This window comes from Prionailurus viverrinus, chromosome B3 (genome assembly GCF_022837055.1).
Source record: "Prionailurus viverrinus isolate Anna chromosome B3, UM_Priviv_1.0, whole genome shotgun sequence".
Classification (NCBI taxonomy): Eukaryota; Metazoa; Chordata; class Mammalia; order Carnivora; family Felidae; genus Prionailurus; species Prionailurus viverrinus.
The window spans coordinates 69,014,244-69,033,841 of record NC_062566.1 but is presented as its reverse complement, the minus strand read 5'-3'; the positions used below and the strand labels follow the sequence as shown (position 1 = coordinate 69,033,841).

General features: G+C 54.7%; 1 protein-coding gene and 1 non-coding gene across 2 annotated transcripts; one reads left to right on the top strand and one right to left on the bottom strand.

The window, feature by feature from the left end:
- Positions 1-1,210: 1,210 nt before the first annotated feature.
- On the top strand, positions 1,211-1,316 carry LOC125169177 (U6 spliceosomal RNA). The gene has a single exon (XR_007153507.1). It is a non-coding gene; the product is annotated as a U6 spliceosomal RNA (small nuclear RNA).
- A 7,335-nt stretch (positions 1,317-8,651) lies between these two features.
- Positions 8,652-19,386, bottom strand: MMP14 (matrix metallopeptidase 14). The gene is made up of 10 exons (XM_047864384.1): positions 19,004-19,386; positions 14,876-15,024; positions 14,376-14,498; positions 13,689-13,996; positions 13,031-13,192; positions 12,304-12,464; positions 11,988-12,126; positions 11,705-11,855; positions 11,113-11,228; positions 8,652-10,737 (listed from the first exon to the last, which is right to left on the bottom strand). The coding sequence occupies exons 1-10, from the start codon at positions 19,106-19,108 to the stop codon at positions 10,403-10,405; spliced, it is 1,749 nt and encodes a 582-aa protein (XP_047720340.1). The 5' UTR covers positions 19,109-19,386; the 3' UTR covers positions 8,652-10,402.
- Positions 19,387-19,598: the final 212 nt, after the last annotated feature.

Below are 19,598 nucleotides of genomic sequence, written 5' to 3'. Positions count from 1 at the left end.
AGGGAGTGTGCACAAACGGAGTGGGGCAGTGAGAGGGAAGCACCGAATCAGAAGCAGGGTCCAGGCTATGAGCTGTCAGCACATAGCTTGATGCGGAGCTCGAACCCTTGAACTGCGAGATTATGACCTGAACCGAAGTTGGCTTTTAACCCACTGAGCCACCCAGGTGCCCCTTTTTTAGCCCCATTTTGAAGATGAGGAAATTGAAGCTCAAGAACATTACATAACTTGGGGCCACCCAACTAGTAAGTTGTGAAGACTGGATTCAAACTTGGGTTGTGTAACTCCAGAGCCCTTGTTACTGCCTCTCTATGTGCTGGAAGCTGTTTTAAAAGACTAATACAATGGGGGTGGCTGGCTGGCTCAGTAGGTGGAGGACGCAGCTCTTCCAGGTTGTGAGTTCAAGCCCCACCTTGAGTGTAGACATTATCTTAAAATAAAATCTTAAAAAAAAAAAAAGATTGGGGCGCCTGAGTGGCGCAGTCGGTTAAGCGTCCGACTTCAGCCAGGTCACGATCTCGCGGTCCGTGAGTTCGAGCCCCGCGTCGGGCTCTGGGCTGATGGCTCGGAGCCTGGGGCCTGTTTCCGATTCTGTGTCTCCCTCTCTCTCTGCCCCTCCCCCGTCCATGCTCTGTCTCTCACTGTCCCAAAAATAAATAAAAAACGTTGAAAAAAAAAAATTAAAAAAAAAAAAAAAGATTGATATAATGAATCAATCTATAGGAGGGTGTTAGGAATGATGAGGAGTCTCTAAGCCATGTCATATGATAAGCTGTTTAAGGAACTAGAAAGGCTTTTTGCCTAAAGAAAAGCTTAACTTGAGTGAGGGTTTGAATATATGAGAACTAGATCCAAATATGTGAAGAGCTATAGCATGGAACAAGAATTTGTTTGTCCTGAACAGTTGGAAGGGCAGAGGCAGGAATTAACAGAGCAAATAAAGTCAGTCTATTCCCTGCTTTTGAGGTACAGAAGCTGATGCTACAGGTAGGGTTGGTGCTGAGGGACAGATGTCCTGGGACTTCAGGGTTCCTTGGCAATGCTGTGACTCATGAATTTAGGATGGCATAACTTCCCAGAAAACGAGGCCAAAGAAGCTTCTAGAAACAAATTATGTTCGATGCTAACATGAAGCCAAGACAGTGAAAACACAGAAAAGGCCTGGGCTGTGAAGAAAGAGGTCAGGAGGGCCCTTTAAGGAGAAGTTTCAGCACTCAGTTTAGCAGCACATATGCTACAACTGGAACCATACAGAGAATATTACATGGCTCCTGTGTAAAGATGACACACGGATTCATGCAGCATTCTGTATTTTTATTGTACACATAAAACTAACAGAACAATGTATGTTCATTAAACTTCAATTTTTTTTAATGCTCATTTTGTTTTTTAAAGTTTTTTTTTTTATTTTGAGAGTAAGAGAGAGAGTGTGAGCAAGCAGGGGAGGGGCAGAGAGAGGGAGAGAGAGAATCCAAAGCAGGCTCTGCACTGTCCACACAGGGCTCAAATTCATGAACTGAACCATGAGATCATGACCTGAGCTGAAGTCAGATGCTTAACCGACTAAGCTACCCAGGCGCCCCTAAACTTCAATTCTTTTTTTCTTTTAAAGGAGAAATTGCACTACATGCCTGGGTTGGGCCACCTTCCCAGTTGGGTTAAAAAGAAATGACAGGTGAGGCGCCTGACTGGCTCAGTCAGAAGAACATGCCACTCTTGATCTTGGAGGTCATGAGATCGAACCCCATGTTGGGTAGAGATTACTTAAATGAATCATAAAAAAAAAAACTTTAAAAAGGGGCGCCTAGGTGGCTCAGTCGGTTAAGCGTCCAACTCTCTGTTTAGGCTCAGGTCATGATCTCAAGGTTCATGAGTTTGAACCCCAAGTCCACACTGACACTTCAGAGCCTGCTTGGGATTTGGGATTCTCTCTCTCTGCCCCTCCCCCATGCTCACTCTCTCAAAATAAATATATAAACTTTAAAAAAAAACTAAAAAAAAAAAATGGTGAAGGAATGCAGACAGCTGTTGAAAAACCTTGGCTTGACAGAAAAGGGGGATATGAAGGAAATCATTTAAGACTGCAGCAGTATCCAGGAGAGAGCTTTTCAAGATGTGGAAACTTCTGTGTCTGAAGGGAGTGGGGACTAAAGATCCCGCCATATGGTTATAGGAGCAAGTTTCCTTATGCGTTGGAAAGAATGAGATGCTAGTTTGGAGACACATCTCAGAGGTTTGAGAGGAACCTCAATCATGTCCATTTTGGGGATGCCTGGTATATTACAAAATTAAATACTAAGATAAATGGTTTTAAAAAAAAGATAGATGGTTTTAGGAGTACCTGGGTAGCTCAGTCGGTTGAGCATCTGACTTCAGCTCAGGTCATAATCTCGCGGGTGAATTTGAGCCCCACATCAGGCTCACTGCTGTCAACCTGTCAGCACAGAGCCTGCTTTGGATCCCCTGTCCCCCTCTCTCTGCCTCTCCCTCACTTGCACTCTCTTAAAAATAAATGTTAAAAAAAGACAGATGGTTTTGAAAATACTTAGTATATTTTACTTATTTATTAAGATTTTATTTTTTAAGTAATCTCTACACCCAACATGGGGCTTGAACTTACAACCCTCAGATCAAGAGTCCAGTCTTTAGTGACTGAGCTAGGCAGCTGCCCCAATATTTAATGTATTTTAAATATTTCTATTTAACAATTTTCTTTTTCTTTTTTTTTTTTTCTTTTTTTTTTTTTTTAGTTTATTTACTTTGAGAGAGAGTAAGAGACACAAAGCACAAACTGGGCACAGAGAGAGGAAAAGAGAGAGAATCCCAAGCAGGCCCAGTACTGCCAGCATGGAGCCTACCTGAGTCATGTCAGAGGCCTAACCGACTGAGCCACCCAGGTGCCCCAACAAATGAAAACTCTTAGCACAAACAAAGCAATAATACAGTGATAGTCACCAAATGCCTACAGGCATTCATATATTTATATTTTATTTTATTTAAGGCATTAAAAAATGTTATTTGGTTATTTAGAAAGAGAGAAAGCAAGAATCCCAAGCAGGCTCTGCTCTGTCAGTGCAGAGCCCATCTGGGGGGCAGGGGTGCGGGAAGCATCTCATCAATCCTGGGATCATGACCTCCGCAGAAATCAAGAGTCGGAAGCTTAACCCACTGAACCACCCACGTGTCCCCAAGACATATTTTTTACGTTCAAAATTGAAGAGCCTTATAAATGTGAGACTGGGATTAAAGGCTCCTCCTGACCTTGGGATGAGGTTAGGAGGATGGGTGCAGGTTAGAGGCACCCCAAGAGGCGTGTGGGCATGATTACCAAAGGGCCCAGAGAAGTGACACAGAAATGCCCACTCTTGGATAAAGGAGTCACGGAGGCCGGCTTGCCTTGGCCCAAAGGAGTTGGGTCAAAGCATTCTGAGGTCTGAGCCTGGGAGACAGGCATCGGTGTTTGAGGCATCCACGGAGGGCAGCGTGCCAACTCGGAGAAGCTCCTAGAGGGCACCGAAGTGCCCCCTTACTTCCTCCTGCACCCCTTTCACTCCACTCCCTCTTCCTTCCCGGAGTTATTCGAGGGCTGCGCGCCCCCCCCCCCCCCCCCCCCCCCCCGCACAGAGACAGCTGAGGGAAACTCTGACTTCTTCCTCTCTGCAGCTGCAAGACTAAGGCCTGTCATCCTGTTGCACCCATAGTCCCACCCCTTTAAGTACAGGTGGCCTGGGTGGAAACATGGAAAGTGTAAAGGGGGAAGGAACGGGCTGGCAGTATCCTTGGCCCTTGTTGGGGGTGTGGGGCTGGGGGATGGTAGCTAGGCCCCCGCGTGTCTCCGGCGTGGTTTGCAGTGCCAACACCCAGCACAAGGGGGCGCTATCGCCCCACAAACCCTACCTGGCAGGTCTCTGCAGTGGAGGGGGTGTGGCCAACCGGAGAATGGGATGGGTGTTTTTCTGGGCCCCTTGTCCAGCTTTCCTCCACTCAGAATTTATAAGCAGTTTTGTGCAGGCAAGTAGTAGTGGCCTCTGGAGCACAGGCCGTTAGAGACTTCGGGGCACAATTGGCATGGAGCTTAGACAGCGGTAGGGAAGAGAGACTTGTGTGGACCCTTCAGGTCAGGGTCCCGATGCAGGCCGGACTGAGGATACAGTCCCAGGAATTGGTATTTCCAGGGGCTCCTGGTGGCTCAGTCGGAAAAGCATGCAACTCTGGATCTTAGGGTCTTGAATTCAAGCCTCATGTTGGGTGTAGGGATTACTTAAATAAATAAAATTAAAAGAAAAAAAAGAATCGTATTTCCAGAAGGCCTGGGTTAACCCAGCCCAATACTGACCACCCCCAGATTGAAGTCAGGCTGTGAGGGACTCATGAGGAAGCCGTAGAGACAAAGTAATTGTTTTGGAGTTATGAATCCATTACCTTGATGTATTTTTCTTTCTTTCTTTCTTTCTTTCTTTCTTTCTTTCTTTCTTTCTTTCTTTCTTTCTTTCTTTCTTTAACTTTCCAAAGAATGAGGAGAAATATATGGTAAAGTTCATAAAATGTAGTAAACTTAAACCTACAAAACAAACAAACAAACCAACAAGCAAACCTACAGCTCAATGACTTTGTAAGTTGTGTAACATAATACTTGTATAGATGTGTCTAGAGTGCTTACAGATTCACAGCTAGAGCCATTTACTTGTGTATAGGCACAACTTTCGTTAGCAATTTAAGCCAACAAACTTTTATTAGGGGGTCCTGGGTGCCTAGCACCCTCCTACTCCTTTGTAAGGAAGTGAGGACCGAACATGTTTGTCAGGTGGCTGTGATGGGGTCGGTATTATTATGAATCATAGTCATTCCCTGACCGAACTATCCCATCAGTGTCTTGGAGGGCGACGGCAGGCTGTGTGATCTACTTGGAGTGGCCATATTTTTGGAATCCAAAGTGGGATGAACTGTCTGCCATGTCTGAATATACTAACTCACAGAACTTCGGGAAGATATTATTGGATCCAGGATATACGGTCAGGGCGGCCACGCTCCTAGCACAGAGCCAGACACTGAGTGGCCAAGGAGAGCATTTTTGGGAATTGGTTTTGCTCTCTGGCCTGGTGCTACATGTCTCTGGAAGCTGAGCAAAGGGTGACGTCTTTGACCACAGGCTGGATCAAAATGAGCTGGAGCTTGTCGCGTGTGTGTGAATCTGCTAGGCCTTCGGAGGCATCAGTCTTTTCCCCTCCCTTGTGGTCATCCTGGCCTTGCCCCACCCAGAGCCTATCCTGCCCTAAATCGGGGAAGTGGCCCTATCGGGAAGTGAAGTGTGTGAGCAGGATGTGACCCAATGGTGAGGCAGCTCCCAGACCTGGTCTGGTCCCTGAGTCAATGAGCTACTTCAGGCACTCAAAGGAAGTCCTTCCGCCAATTCACTGCAGTGTAGACACCTCTTCTGTACCCTCTACTGCCCCTCCCCATCCAGGTGTGAGTCTTTGGGGGGCAGGAAGCTGGCCTCCTCCTCCTCTAAGCCACAAAGGGCACATTGGAGAAATAAGGCACTCTGGGGGAAGGGGGGAGCTGCTTCGGCATAGAGGCAGTGGAAGTTGCTCCCTTGGGATGTGGTGACAGCTCTACCCTCAGGTGCCTGATCCTGCTGTAGAGCCCCTGGGTCCACAACTGGTGAGGGACAGAGGAGGACAGAGGGGGCTGGGTCTGGCTGGGGAAGGCTGGCCTGGAAGGCACTCAGCCTTCGGCCGTGGGCCAGGGTGGAAAGTATGTGTGTGAGCTCATTTGGAAGGTGGCTTCTGGCCAGTCAGGCCTGCCTCCTTTCCAGGCCCCCATTGCCCAGCCCCCTTGAAGGCTGCCTCTGGGTCTCTCCGGTCTCCCAAAACTGTCTGAGGGAGTGAAGCAGAACCCCCCAGTTTAGGTGTACAGGAATTGGTCTCCTAAAGGAGGTGAATTCAGATTTGGGGGGTGGGTAAGAAAGGGGTACAGGGACTGCAGGACGATGGAGCAGCCTTGACTGGGGTTTCCCTGTGGACTCGGGGAATGGGAACTGTCCTCCCGGAGCCCTTGCCACGGCCGCTCACCACCACCATCCCTCCCCTAGCTGCTGCCATGCATCCCGCTCAGTCCCTCTGGCTTCTGAGTCCTTCCTGCTTCTTCCTTCCTTCCCTCAGAGTACCTGTTCCTGTCCCCCAAGAGGGAGGAGGTTACAGGCAAAGTGGATTCCTGAGGAAGAGCCCTATTCCCCATGCCAATGCTGCCATCCAGAAGAATAGGCATGCACACACATGCTGTCAGATCTCCAGAACGCACACTACCACACAGACACCCAGCCACATGGGGTCCACCCTGGAAGGAACACCCAGAGAATGGTCAGAATCTACCTGTACAGACAAAAAAAAAAAAAAAAAAGAATCAGAAAGACCTGGGTTTTAACTTTGGACTAATGAGCTGTGACCTTGAGGAAGTCTTCTCCGGGCCTCAGTTTCCAAACCTATAAAATGGGGGCAACATTAGTGCCTGTGTCATTGGGTGTTACGAGGACCTCAGCAATATTGGTGTTTTACCACCTCCCTTTAGCTGGAAAGGGAAGTAGGAGTCCAGAGGGGAAAGAGGACGGGGAAGTCTGTCAGAAGGGGGAGAAGGGGCCCCAGGGGTGGGACAGTGAAGGTCCAGCAGAGCTGACCCAGGGTTGTGTGTGGGGCATCCCTCTGCTCAGTCCTCTCTCCCCTAGAAGGCCCAGCTCCTCTTCGGTCTTCCCCTTCTCATGTCAGTGACCCAGCGCCTGGCTGGCAGCCTTGGAGGTGTGGGCCCAGCTGGTGGTGGGGAGCCCTGGAGAAGGGAGTCTGTGGCTCCCCCCTCAAACGTGTGGGGTGCAGTGGTGGGCAGAGCGCTGTCTCTCCTCAGCGCTTGCCCCTGGTCCAGTCTCCTCTGAGGCCGCTTCCCTGGGTTCTGCCCAAACCTCCTCACAGATTCCCCTTGGCTCTCGCCTGGCTGCTCTAGCTCACATGTGCTGCTTTCGAATAAAGGAACTTGGAACCTTAGAAACTGGGTCAGGCCCAACGGACAAAGCGGGGTAGGGCCAGTGAAAGCAGTGTTGTCAGGTCTCTCAGGAGCCACAGGGCCCTCTGCTCTCCCTTCACCCTGCCTGACCCTGTGTGATCAGCAAGGCCCCTCCCGGGGTCTCTGGGTGGCCTCATGGGCTGGATCCCTCAGGCCCGGGGCACGTCAGAAGCACGGGACCTTGCCGGCCTCCACCCCACAATTCTCTCTGCTTATGAAGCCTCTTCCACCTCTTCCCCCTTTGTCTCTGGTCCTCTGTTCCCATCTTTCCCCCTTGGCTTCAGAGAGCATCTTGTGATTCCAGAATCAGGGCCAAACAATTTCCTCGTGATGGGGAAACCGCACTCCAGTCGTGGCAGCCCTAGGCTCCCCCTCCTCTTCCCTCTGGCAGTCCCTCCTCCCCGGGCTCCTCTACTGGCTCCAGCTGTGTTTTGCAGAACTCCCACTGGATAACATCTGTAATTGCCTCCAGATGCGGGCCACAAAAACACAAAGGGGCCATGAGCTCATCTTTGAGCTCCTTGCGACATGCACAGGCCCCCCACCCCCCAGAGAACCCCTGACTTTCTCGTGCCAGCTTCTCAGGGTCCCCATCCCCTCCTGTGAGGGTGGCAGGGTGGTGGTGTCCAAATCTGCTGAGACACACAGGCTGTGCCAAACAGCTGTTGGCAGGAGAGGTGTAGGAGGCCAGTCATAGGGTCAGGGTTCCTGGCTGGCAGAGAGGTGGGGTACCCCTTCTGCCAAAGCAATCACACCAACCAGCCCTGAAGAGCAGCTGGATGGAACCGCTGGTCTAGGTGGGGCCAGTGCTCTTGGAGGAAGGCTGTGGAGGGGGCCTGGGCTGGAGCCCGGGGAGGGCCGGGCTAAGGCAGGAAGGGAAGGGGAGGAAGAAAGAGGGCTGCTCCCCTTCAGCTGAGCTGACTCAGCAACTGAACTATTCCTCCCTCCAGGCTGGTTTCGGAGGAAGGGAAGGGTGGGTGGACAGCCTGGGAACCCAGTCTGGGGCAGCAGTTTCGAAGAAACAAAGCCTTGTTATTCTTCCCTTCCAACCTGACCATCCTGCCTCTCCTGGGCAAGTGGGGTGAAACTCCTGTTTTGCCAGAGATAGGCTGTTCCTAGTAGGCCATGGGTTGCCTCTCTGTTCCTTCTGCTCCTGAGGCAGAGCCCCAGGCCTAGAAGAGGCTTAGATGCTGAGGGCTGGGGTAAAGGGCCGAGTGTCAACGATCCTGGGAGTCCCCAGCAGCAAAAAGACAGGTCTGGGGAAATGGAGGGTCTGTGGCCAGATCACGTGACAGGGTAATGCAATTTAGGAAGATTTTCCGAGTGGCCTCAGCTTGACCACTTCCTCTTGCCCTTTGCAGCTCTGGGCCTCTAAAGTAACCTCTTGGCTAGGTTGGGAGAGAGCAGCTGGGCTCTGTGGACCACTTCTCTGCCCCGGTGGAGTATGTCCCACTTCCCAGCTACGGCCCTGAGTCCATGTTGTCCACCAAGAATAAACATAGTCCTTTATGAAAAATATTAAAACCCCACGTCACAGAAAACACCGGTTACGAGTGCCTTTTCCATTCATTTCTCTTTCTGAGAGAATGCAGCCACACAAAGAATGTGAAACACCATTTATTCTTTGTGGAAAGGTTGAACAAGGTCAAAAATGTCCTTAGAGGGCACTGACCCAGCCCCGCCCTGCAGGTTCCTGGGGTCGGATGCCTCTGCCCCCCCACCCCCACCCTTCCCATGCCCCTTGTTAACAAAAAGGAACGATTTGAAGGGAATTCATATATAATAATTATAATAAAAATATACATTAAACAAAACAAAAAACCCAAACAAGACAAATTTAGCCGAACTGCCAGCACCGTTCATCCCACGCTCCCCCCACCCCCCATAACCTCCCACCCCTGACGTCCCTCTCCTCTCACTGCCCCCACAGGGTCTCACTCTCCCAAGTCCCCGGTACCATGACCACCTGTGGTGGCCAAAGGAGACTTCAAATGGGTGGACTGGGTGGGGGAGAGGAGGCAGGACACCGGCAGGATGGGCTGAGGGACAGGGGCATCAGGAAGTGAGGGGCTAACCTGACTGAGACTCACCCAGGCACCTGCCGTCTCACTGAGGCCAGCTGAGGCTGCTGGCCGAGCGTTGCCAGCCCCTGGTCAGTCACCTCCCTAACTAGGTGGCCGCCCTCATTAAGGTCCCAAGTCGCCAGTCCCTGGATATGTGTTGTCTCTGCTGCTTTCTCTGGGCTCCCCACCCTTCCCATACATGTACTCTGGTTGGAGGAAGGGCACCAAAGTGGAGGAGGTGTGTGAGTAGATGTGCCTCTCTCGGGCCCTTCCTGAGAGCTCCAATAAAACATGCCCTTCCCTGGGTACCTCAGTCCACCTTGCCGTGTCCCTGCTGGCCTGGCCTGCCCGGCCCCTGGCCATCCACTCCCACTGCACCTCCCTGTTAGCCTTTTGGTCCTGTCTTGTCCCCTCTGACTGCTCTGTTCCTTGGTCCCTACCCCAGCTGCCTGCATTTGAGCAAGATTCTTTCTCTGTGGCCTTCAGGTTGACCCCCAGGGCTCCAGACAGTCTCTGTCCTTGGCCCCACACCACCCGGGTAGCTGCACCCCCTGGTCTCAGCTCCTCTAACCTTGACATCCCCGGCTGAAGCTAACATTTGTGGAGGTAGGGCCGTCAAGGATTTCTACAGCCCCTTAATGGCTCAGGCTCCTTCTGGGGAAGTTCTTGGGGCCAGGCGCAGCAGAGGCAGATCTTTGCAGAGAGGACTGACTCTGAGCTTTCCTCCCAAGGTCTTAGGGTAGCTGTGCAGCCCCCACCCACTCCTACTCTCTCAGGGTCTCCCCCCACAGCAAAATTATATTCCTTTTAGCCAGAAAGAGTGGTAGGAAGCTGCCAACGGGGTGCGCCTGGGGGCTCGTGGGGCTGGAATGCCCAGAGCCTCATGAGGTCAGAGTTCAGAGGTTGAAGGTACATCAGGGGATGGAAAAGGAGCAGATGACCCCATTTGACCTTTGCCAGCGAGGTCCGAGGGTTCTGCCTTCAAGTGCAGAGCCAAGACATTCAGATGGGGCTGGACACACACCAAGCAACAGAGGCCCCCCGGGGGGGGGGGGGCAGGGGCTGGAAGGGGCGGCCCCTGATCAGCCCCCAGGGGACCCATCTAGGGAAGAAGCAATGCCAGGGTTGAGGTTGAGAGAGGCAGCCGTGGGACAGAAAAGAAGGGAAGTGGGGGGCAGGGTAGGGAGGGGGCTCGGGACAGGTGGGAGCAGCCCACCCACCACCACCTGCTGCCACTGGCCTTCAGGGGCAAAGTCCTCGTGGTAGGAGTGGGCGGGCGGCAGTGGGGGTCAGACCTTGTCCAGCAGGGAACGCTGGCAATAGAGCAGTCGTTTAGGGGTCCCGTGGCGTCTGAAGAAGAAGACGGCGAGGCCCACGGCCAGCACCAGGAGCAGCAGCAGCACGGGCAGCACCACGGCGGCCGCGCTCACTGCCCCGCCACCCTCTTCGTCCACCTCGATGATGATCACCTCTGTCTCCTCCTCAGTTCCCTCATCTGGCCGGCCCCCCGATGAGGGGCAGCCCATCCAGTCCCGCAGGGCTGACTTGGGGTAGCCTGGCTCTACCTTCAGCTTCTGGTTGTTGAATTTCCAGTATTTGTTCCCCTTGTAGAAGTAAGTGAAGACTGCAGGGGTCAGCAAGAAGGTGGCAAGGAGAACAAGGGATGGGGGCAGCATCCAGAAGACCCACAGAGAGAAGAACAGAAGGAAAATCTGTGAGTGGGGTGACCCGGTTGAGCTAATCCCCAACCCTTTCTGAACATCGGGTTCCTCAGCTGTAAAAGGGGGTAATTCTAGTGGCAGGCTGGCAGCATGGTGGTGATTAGGTGTCCGATGTGCACAAAGCACTTTGCTCAGAGCCTGGCACACAGCAAGGGTTCTGCTGTTCTCATCATCACTGCTTTCTACATGATACTGTCCATCTTTCCTCCTGTTCTTCCTTAACCCCCTATCCTCATCCCCCCCCCCCCCCCCAGACACCCTTCCCCCTTGCCACTCACCTTCATCGCTGCCCATGAATGACCCTCTGGGAGACTCAGGGATTCCTTCCCAGACCTTGATGTTTTTGGGGTACTCGCTGTCCACTGCCCTGAGCTCTTCGTTGAAACGGTAGTACCTGGAGGAGAGGAGAGGAGGGGAAGCGGTCGGGCTCTGGGCATGTCCTTGGAGGGTAGCAGGGCCCAGGACTGAATTCACCAGCGAGCAAAGGGTGGCTATGGACAGGGTGCAGGACAGGGGTTTTGAGTAATGAGGGCCTGTGGCCGAAAGTGGCGGAAGGTGGGGGTGGATGGGAGGTCCCAGGCTGCAAGGAGCCACCAGCAGCCTTTAATGATAGTGCCTGGCAGCTGGGGTGGAGGCACGGCGCTGGGGGCAGGAGGCGCCAAATGACCAGGTCTGAAATGGTGACCCGGTCACTTCCCACTCACTCAGCACCTAATGGAGGCTGTCTGTTGCTAGGCAATAGCAGAGGCTCAGCCAGCAACTTCTCCAGGGAAACATCCCGGGGGTAAAGTGGGTCCTCCTGTAGGACTGAGAGAATCTGGTGGTGGTATCTGAGGAGAGAGGCCTCGGGTCAAGAGGATGGGGTCTCACTTGTTTCCCCGGAAGAAGTAGGTCTTTCCATTGGGCATCCAGAAGAGAGCAGCATCAATTTTGTCAGTAGGCAGTCCTCGGCCCAGCTCCTTGATGTGCTTGGGGTAGCCAGGTTCTAGGGAAGCTTCGTCAAACACCCAGTGCTTGTCTCCTGGGGAGGAGAGAGAAGGGCACGATCAGGGTTCCACTTGGGCTCTTGCGGCTCTGGAGAAGTCGAGTGGAATCCACTCTTTCAGGGAGACTCTCCCCACACCCAGAGCACTAAGGTAGAATGCCTGGTTACCTTTGAAGAAGACAAACTTGCCATCCTTCCTCTCGTAGGCAGTGTTAATGGATGCGGGCAGGCCCCGCCAGAACTGGCCGATGGGCATGGGGTATCCATCCATCACCTGGTTATTCCTCACCCTCCAGAACCAGCGCTCCTGGAAGGCATCAAGGTGGGGACAGGGCGTTATGTCTTGTAGCTAGTCCTCTGGCTCAGTCCCCAAAGCTTCCCACTGCCTCAGCTCTAGTTCTTAGTCTTCCTGCTGCTGTTTCCACCCAGCCTGCTGGGCATAGAGCCCCCTTGCCTCCCAAACCAGCCCATTTCTTCCTCTCACCTTGAAGACAAACATCTCCCCTCGGAGCACGGCCACGGTGTCAAAGTTCCCGTCACAGATGTTGGGCCCATAGGTGGGGTTTTTGGGCTTGTCAGGGACAGAGGGCCTGGAGGTAGTCCTGGGTTGAGGGGGCATCTTGGTGGGAAACCCTGACTCACTTCCTGGTGTAGAGAACATGAAAGGCACTTTAGACTTTGTGACAGGGGAGAGGAAAGAACAGATATATGGGCAGACGATACCCTTGCAAAGATGTGGGTGGACCTTTAGAGGAGGCTGAAGCAATCAGCTGGGGCAGGACAGAAAAGGTGGGATCAAAGGTGAGAGAGGAATAAAATATATAGAAGAAACAGGGGTGCCTGGGTGGCTCAGTCGGTTAAGCAGCTGACTTCGCTCAGGTCATGATCTCGTGGTTTGTGAGTCTGAGCCCCGTGTCGGGCTTTGTGCTGACAGCTTGGAGCCTGGAGCCTGCTTCACATTCTGTGTCTCCCTCTCTCTCTGTCCCTCCCCCGCTCATGCTCTGTCTCTCTTTCTCAAAACTAAATAGACACTGAAAACAATTTAAAAAATATATAGAAAAAATAACGTAAAAACAAGTGGGAGTGTAGGGTGGGTGGAGGCAGGGCCTGGCGGGGACGGGAGGAGACTGTAGGACATGGGAAGGAGAAAGGGTGCACGGGCCAGAGAGACCAGGAGGGAGAAGGAGCACATGTAGGCATACATTACTCACCATACAGTTGCTGGATGCCCCGGCGGTCGTCATCGGGCAGCACGAAGTTCTCTGTGTCCATCCACTGGTAAAAGGGTGCCATGATGGCCGAGGGATCGTTGGAATGTTCAAGGCCCAGGGCGTGGCCCAGTTCGTGCACAGCCACCAGAAAGATGTCATTCCCTGGAGGGATGGGGATGATTATGAGGGCAGCCTGGGCCCCTTCCCTCAGACTCTCTGCTTTCCCACCAGAGGCTTCATTTTCATACCCGAGGCTGGGCCTGTTATGTTTCCCACCCAAAAAGCCACCAAGCCAGTCAGCGATCTGTTCTGGTTGGAGGTGAGAGAGTGCTCTGGGGCCAGATACCAATACCAGGAAGATGTGTATTAAGGGGAGCTGAGGTCCTATCTGGGCCCCAGTTTCTCCCAGGAGTTGGAGGTGCCATTTGCCTAGAAAAGTGGGAAGTCTTTGACTGGGAAGTCAATGATTGGGTGAGAGAAAAGACCAGATGTAAATAGCTCAAAATAAGATCCCTGCTTTCACTGGAAGTCAGACTAGGAGATGTTTGTAGCCCAGAGACTGTGGGGTTTGAGGTTTTGGGAGGAGGCGGGAGACCCCCCATGAAAACGATCACTGACTCTCCCCAGAATAAATGAGTCCCAGGGCTACCTCGCTCACCATTCAGATCCTCATTCCTGACAGTCCAGGGCTCGGCAGAGTCAAAGTGGGTGTCCCCTCCAATGTTGGGGCCTGGGAAATAGGCATGTGCCAGGAAGCCACCCTCGCCATCGAAAGGTGTGCTGTCACCATGGAAGCCCTCAGCGAAGAAGATCATGATGTCGGCCTGCTTCTCATGGCCCTCTCGGATATAGGCATAGGGTACCTCTCGAAAACGAAGTGGTGTGGCACTCTCCCACACGCGGAATGCCTTGCGAATGGCCTCGAATGTGGCATGCTCTCCCACCTTGGGGGTGTAATTCTGGATGCTGAGGTCCAGCCGCACGGGGAGAGGATGGGAGTGTGTTAGGATAACAACGGATAAAATTCTCCCTCCTTGCACTTTCCCAGGTTTGCGTGAACCGCCCAGCCACCTCTGCTGACCTGGCTCTTCCTGCTGCCTCACAATGCCTCAGCCCCAAGAACTGAGGGCTCAAGGGACCCACAGGCTTTGGTTTTCTGGCCCTGGGATGTACCCCCCGCCCCCCAGGCTGCACCTTTCTCCAGGATTAAAGCCCCTTTCCTCCCCACTCCCGAGGACGCTTCATAGGAACAGAGGTGAGTAGGACAGGAGTCCTCAGTCTGTAAGTACAGTTGACAGGAAGGGCAACCCTGATGGGAGAAAGGCAACTTGCCTGTTGGACTCACCAAAAAGTGATCTCATTATGCTGCCATTTGAGGCCCTGGATGGCATAGCGTTTCCTTCGAACATTGGCCTTGATCTCAGCTCCAAACTTATCGGGGACACCACAGCGGGGGCGCCTCATGGCCCTGGGGTGTGAGATTGCAGTCAGGATAGTGTATGAAAGAGAAAGGTCTTAAGAGTGGGGGAGTGCCTGGCCTCAGGGTCAGTGTGGGAAAGGGCCAAGGTTATGAAGTCAGGGTGGATAAGAGAGAGTCTAAAAAAGAAAAAAAGTGGGAGTGTAGGGTGGGCGGAGGCAGGGTCAGGTGGGGATGTGGGGGGAGACTGTAGGGTATGGGGGAGAAGGGATGCACGGGCCAGAGACCAGGGGAGAGAAGGAGCACATGTAGGCATATGTAACTCAAGAGTCAGCGTGCGGGGTTGAGGTAGGGGGCAGGAGTCAGGTAGCAACCTCTCTGTGCTCTGTGGGTGCTGGGCAGAATTCCTGCCGGGGCCTAGCACTTACTTCATGGTGTCTGCATCAGCCTTGCCCGTCACTCGCAGACCGTAGAACCTCTGCATGGCAGCGATAGCAGCTGAGAGGGACTGGGGTGAGCGCTGTGTGTGCGTTCGCAGATCCCCCGGGGGCAGGTAGCCATACTGCTGCAGCCAGGCCTGTAGGGAAAGAAACGTGGCTTAGAGCATCCCCACTTGGCCCAAGGGGAGACTCTACCCCCTCACGGTGTCTGGCATGCACCCTTGGCTTAGGAGGAAAGGGCAACGAGCTCCCAGCCTGGCTCTGGCAGTGGGGCTGGAGGAATTCCCAGGCTGGACCTGAACTCTGGCCCAGGCCCCAGTAGGACTTGCCTTCTTGGGGCTGTGGGCTCAAACAGGGTACGGGGCCACAGCTCTGGACTTTGGCTGTGAACTCTCTTGAGAATGGGAACCCAGATGGCTCGTCTTCTCAGAGCGGAGATTCCTCCAGCACTTTCCTCCTCCGTGTCAGTGTTCTTGTAAATATAGCATGTCCTACCTGAGAATGGGTTGTGCCCCTCATGGGTGGAGGTGGGGAGGCTGAGGGGGCTCTATTTGGGTCCTGGCATGAGACCCTCTTGGGACAGGGATGCCATGCTTCCAGGACCCTCACAGCTGAGATCTTTTTGGAAAGGTGAGCAGAAAAGGAGCTAGGGCTGAGGCTCGCTGCTGAGAGGGGGAAGCCGGGACGTTTGGAGGTGTCGGGGGTGTGATCCAGCCACTGAGCCAGGATCCTGCCACTGTTCCCATCCGAGCATCTGACCTAGGGCATGGGACCTAAAGGCCCTTATTTAAGGTTCTCAGTACGGGCAGTGGGAGATGGAGGAGGTGGTAGAGACTCGGTGACTGTATTTTACTTAAGGTATGTTGTGAATTGTTCATAATATAAAAGCTGGCATGCTGCCTTAAAATAAAGTTAGGTTTTTGGTGTTTGACTGAAAGATATGCAAACTACAAAGCCCTGCTGACGGGGGGAAAAAGTCAGCCTTTATTGTAAGAACAATGGAGTATTTTCCTAAAGCCTGAAAAGTAAAATGAGCCAAGGTGTATATGGAATATGAAAATGCTGGGATTCTCTAGGGGAGAGACTACTCTGGTCCCTGTTCCAGCTTTGCCTTCTTAAGGAGTCCAGAGGGGGCCTGCACGTTGCCTGGGATGGAATCTGGGAGTGCAGAGGGGTGGAGGCTGCTGTTGGGCACCACATCCCTTATCCCAGGTTGTCAGGATAGATCTTCATGTGGCCCTTCACCTCTGGGCCCGGCCCGGGAAGTGGAGCAGTGCTCCTGCATTGGGGCTGGGGGTGATTCAGGAGCAGCTGACTGGAGACATGTGCCCGCAGGGGCAAGAATTGCAACAGGGTTCTGGGAAGTGATCCCCCAAGGCTGATGGGAGTTAGGGCCCAAGATGTAAACAACCCAGCCTTTCCCCAGCCAACAGGCCTGGCCTGAATAACCTTAGCACCACCCGGCTCTGAGAGCCCCTCCTCAGGGGTAGAGGAGGGAGCAAAGTTTAACCTCTGCTCTACCACAGGGGAGCAGAGCAGGGTGCTCCAGAACCCGGCTACTCTCCCCACAAGCTGTAGGCTTGCTTGCCCTGACCTGCGCTGGCTGATGCCACAGCTAGTGCCCGTGGGAGGTTGCAATGGCCTGTGCCCAAGTATGCAGGAAACTCCCTTTGCCCTTGGCCTCACCTGTAGGGTACACACACTCCAGGCTTATGACCCCGGGTGGGGGAGCCACTACTTCAGCTTTGGAGAAGCATGGGAGTGGCCTACTCCTGGAGCTGGCAGTCAGGAGGACTGAAGTCAGGCCCCTCAACCCTCAGGGAACAAAGCTGAGGGGAATTCTGCTAGGGCAGAATGACAGAATAGAGGGTGGCAGAGAGGTGGAGAGAATCCACATCTAGGAGCGGTGGGATCAATCCCTCTCCCCCGTGAGTCTTTCAAGAAAGTAGGCAGGTCTAAATATTCACACCCACAAAGTGCCCCCCGCCCCCCCACCATGCGCAAGAGAGAAAAATGGAGACTTAGGCAAGAAAGGGACTTCCCTGGAGTCAAAGAGAGCCACAAAGCCTGGAAAGGAAGTGCCCCCATCCCTCTCCTCCCAGGCCTAGGCTCTGAGCAAAGCAAGAACCACAGAGAAGACTAGGAGGTGAGGTTGGAACCACAGAAGAGAGGACTCTTGTGTCTGCGGCTGGGTGGGGGAAGGGCCAAGTGCCAGACAGGCCACGAGGAGGAGAGGGCTGTCCTGGAGCTGGTGCAGGACTCTGGAGGCCTGGTGGGAGGGACCAGGCTGGCTGAGGCCTGGCCACCCGAGCTCGCCCTCTAGATTGGCCTGGAGAGGGAGCAACTATGTTAGGTCAAAAAACTCAGTTGGCTGGCTTTGTCTTGAAAACTGAGTGGTCTGAGTATTCCCCTAGGGGAAAACTCAACAGAACCCCTCCCACCTCTGGCCTAGGAGTCCTGCAGAAGGTGGGTAGGTGGGTGGGTGGATGAGGGGAACTCTGGCTCTCCAGCAGGCCCTGGATCAGAGCCTCTGGGCCTGTTCCTCCCTCCGTGGCCCAGAAGCAAATGGTGGTTCTGGCACTGGGACTGCCCATGACCCACTTAAAACAGAGCCAGGGCTGCCGCCCCTCCCCTAGGGGGGCCTAGTGGGGCAGGGGAGGGAAGGCAGGGCAGGCAAAGTTGGCAGGGGACAGCCCCTAGATGTCCAGACTCCTTTTGTTAGGGGCTCTCCTTGCAGACCTCCGATGAAGACTCCAGGCCTGGACAGAGGATGCCTCCTCCAGCAGGACCGTGTCAGGCTGGGCCCCACAGCAGATTTGCACTCTCCTTGGCCACCCCCTCACCAGGGCCACGCTTTTCTTTTTAGCCTCGGATCCCTTCGGGACAGAGAGAGTGTGTTCTTTCTGGAGATGTTTCCTCCGGGGGTGGGTCCAGGGCCAGGACCAGGAGGGAGGAAGCCAAGTCCAGATCCCCTCCCCCTTCTGGGGCCCTTCCCGGCCCCTCCCGACCGCACCCAAGCCCTGCCGGGCTGAGTGGGTTGGGATGGCCCAAAATAAGAAGCTGATCAAATTCGTCTCCCACCTTCACCCCAAAATAAGAGAGAGAGAGAGAGAGAAAGAAAGAGGAAAAACCTCCCCAGACAACTCCCACGCGGCTTCCTCCCGGGCCGGTGGGCCAGCGTCTGGGAAAGAGTGGGGGGGGGGGGTTCGCCGGAGGCGGTAGAGACCCTGCGGGGTGCCCTGGGCCTGGCCCTCTCACCCTACTCCCGGGTGCGTTGCCCTCAGTCTCCCTGCAATTAACACAGAAAAGCAATTAACAAAAGCAACAAAAAGAGCCTAAAGGCGTCGCTGGAGGCGGGTGGTGTGAGTGGGGGTAGAGGCAGGAGGCGGCTGCTCGGCCGGCCGAGCCCCTGGCTCACAAGGAGAGCTTTGTGTGTACGGAAACGCGGCCAGGGCGCCAGCTCCGCGACCCTCGACGCCAGGGCTCCGGGCCGGGGACACAGAGGGGTCCGCTCGGGGAGGCGGGGTGGGTCGGGGGCCGGGGCCGCCAGGCCGTCCAGCCCCGACCCCACCTGGCGGCGCCTGCATCCACGGAGGGCCGGGACCGCCTGGGAGGCGCTCAGCGTGGGGGGCCCGGAGCCGCGGCGCCGTCCACCCGAGCCTCCCTGGCAGCCCCAGCGCCGGCGGGCGCGGGCGGGAGAGCGCTGGAAGGTTGGAAAGTTGAAGAAACAACGATCTCGCGCACATGACAAGGAACCAGGGCAGCGCTGGGTCTGAGCCGAGTTCAAGTATTTACCAGGCTCCCTCCTGGTTCCGGAGCTGAACTCACAGCCCGGCAGAACCGGGAGGGTTGGGGTGGGCCCCGCTGTAAAGCTCTTCCCAGGAAAGGACTGGGGAAGAAAGTTGGCGGCGGGTCGGGGGTTGGTTGGGGGGAAGCAGAAGTTGGATCGACTTGGAAGTTTGGAGATGAGCAGGGAAAGGAAGGGAGGGGGTTCCTGCGGGCCGGAGGGCCAGAGACCTCCGGCGCCCTGCTCTCCAAGCGGGGGAGACCTGGGAGACCCCCGGCTCGCCTCCCCGGCGGGCGCGACTCCCGGCAGGACTGGAGGAGCTCACTTACTTCGGGGCTGAAGCTGCTTTGGGCCGAGCTGAGGGAGGCGAGCGCGGTGGCGAGCGTGAGCAGGGGGAGTAGCAGACCGCCGGCGGGCCGTGGGGCAGGAGACATGGTCCGCGACTGTCCCGGCCACCAGCCGTGAGGGCTCCGCAGTGGGGCCCAAGCCCTGGGGTCGTGCCGCCACTCCCTTGGGGCGCCTTTGTCTTCGGTGGGCGCTGAGTTTGGATTCCTAGACCGTTGTCCGCTTGGAGATGAGGGGATTGCTCTTGAAAGCGCCTGTTTGCTCGTCCCCTCTTTTCTGTTTTTTGATCTTTCTTCTGCTTAGTCTGCGAACTGGATCCGCGAGCCCTCTCTCACTCTCTCCTCTGGTCCCTCCCTTCTCCCACAGCCTCTCCGCCCCCGCCCCAATGCCCTCCTTTCCCGGTGCGGACGTGGTTGTTTCAGCCTGAATCCAATTACAGCCAAGAGCCGGGTAAAAAAAAAAAAAAAACACCCTAAGTTGCCTTTCTGTGGTGGAGGCTGCCATCTGCAGGGGTTGAGGCCACAGCTAAGGACAGGGGTCGGGGGGGGGGGGGGGGACCCAGCGGACGGGATGTGGGAG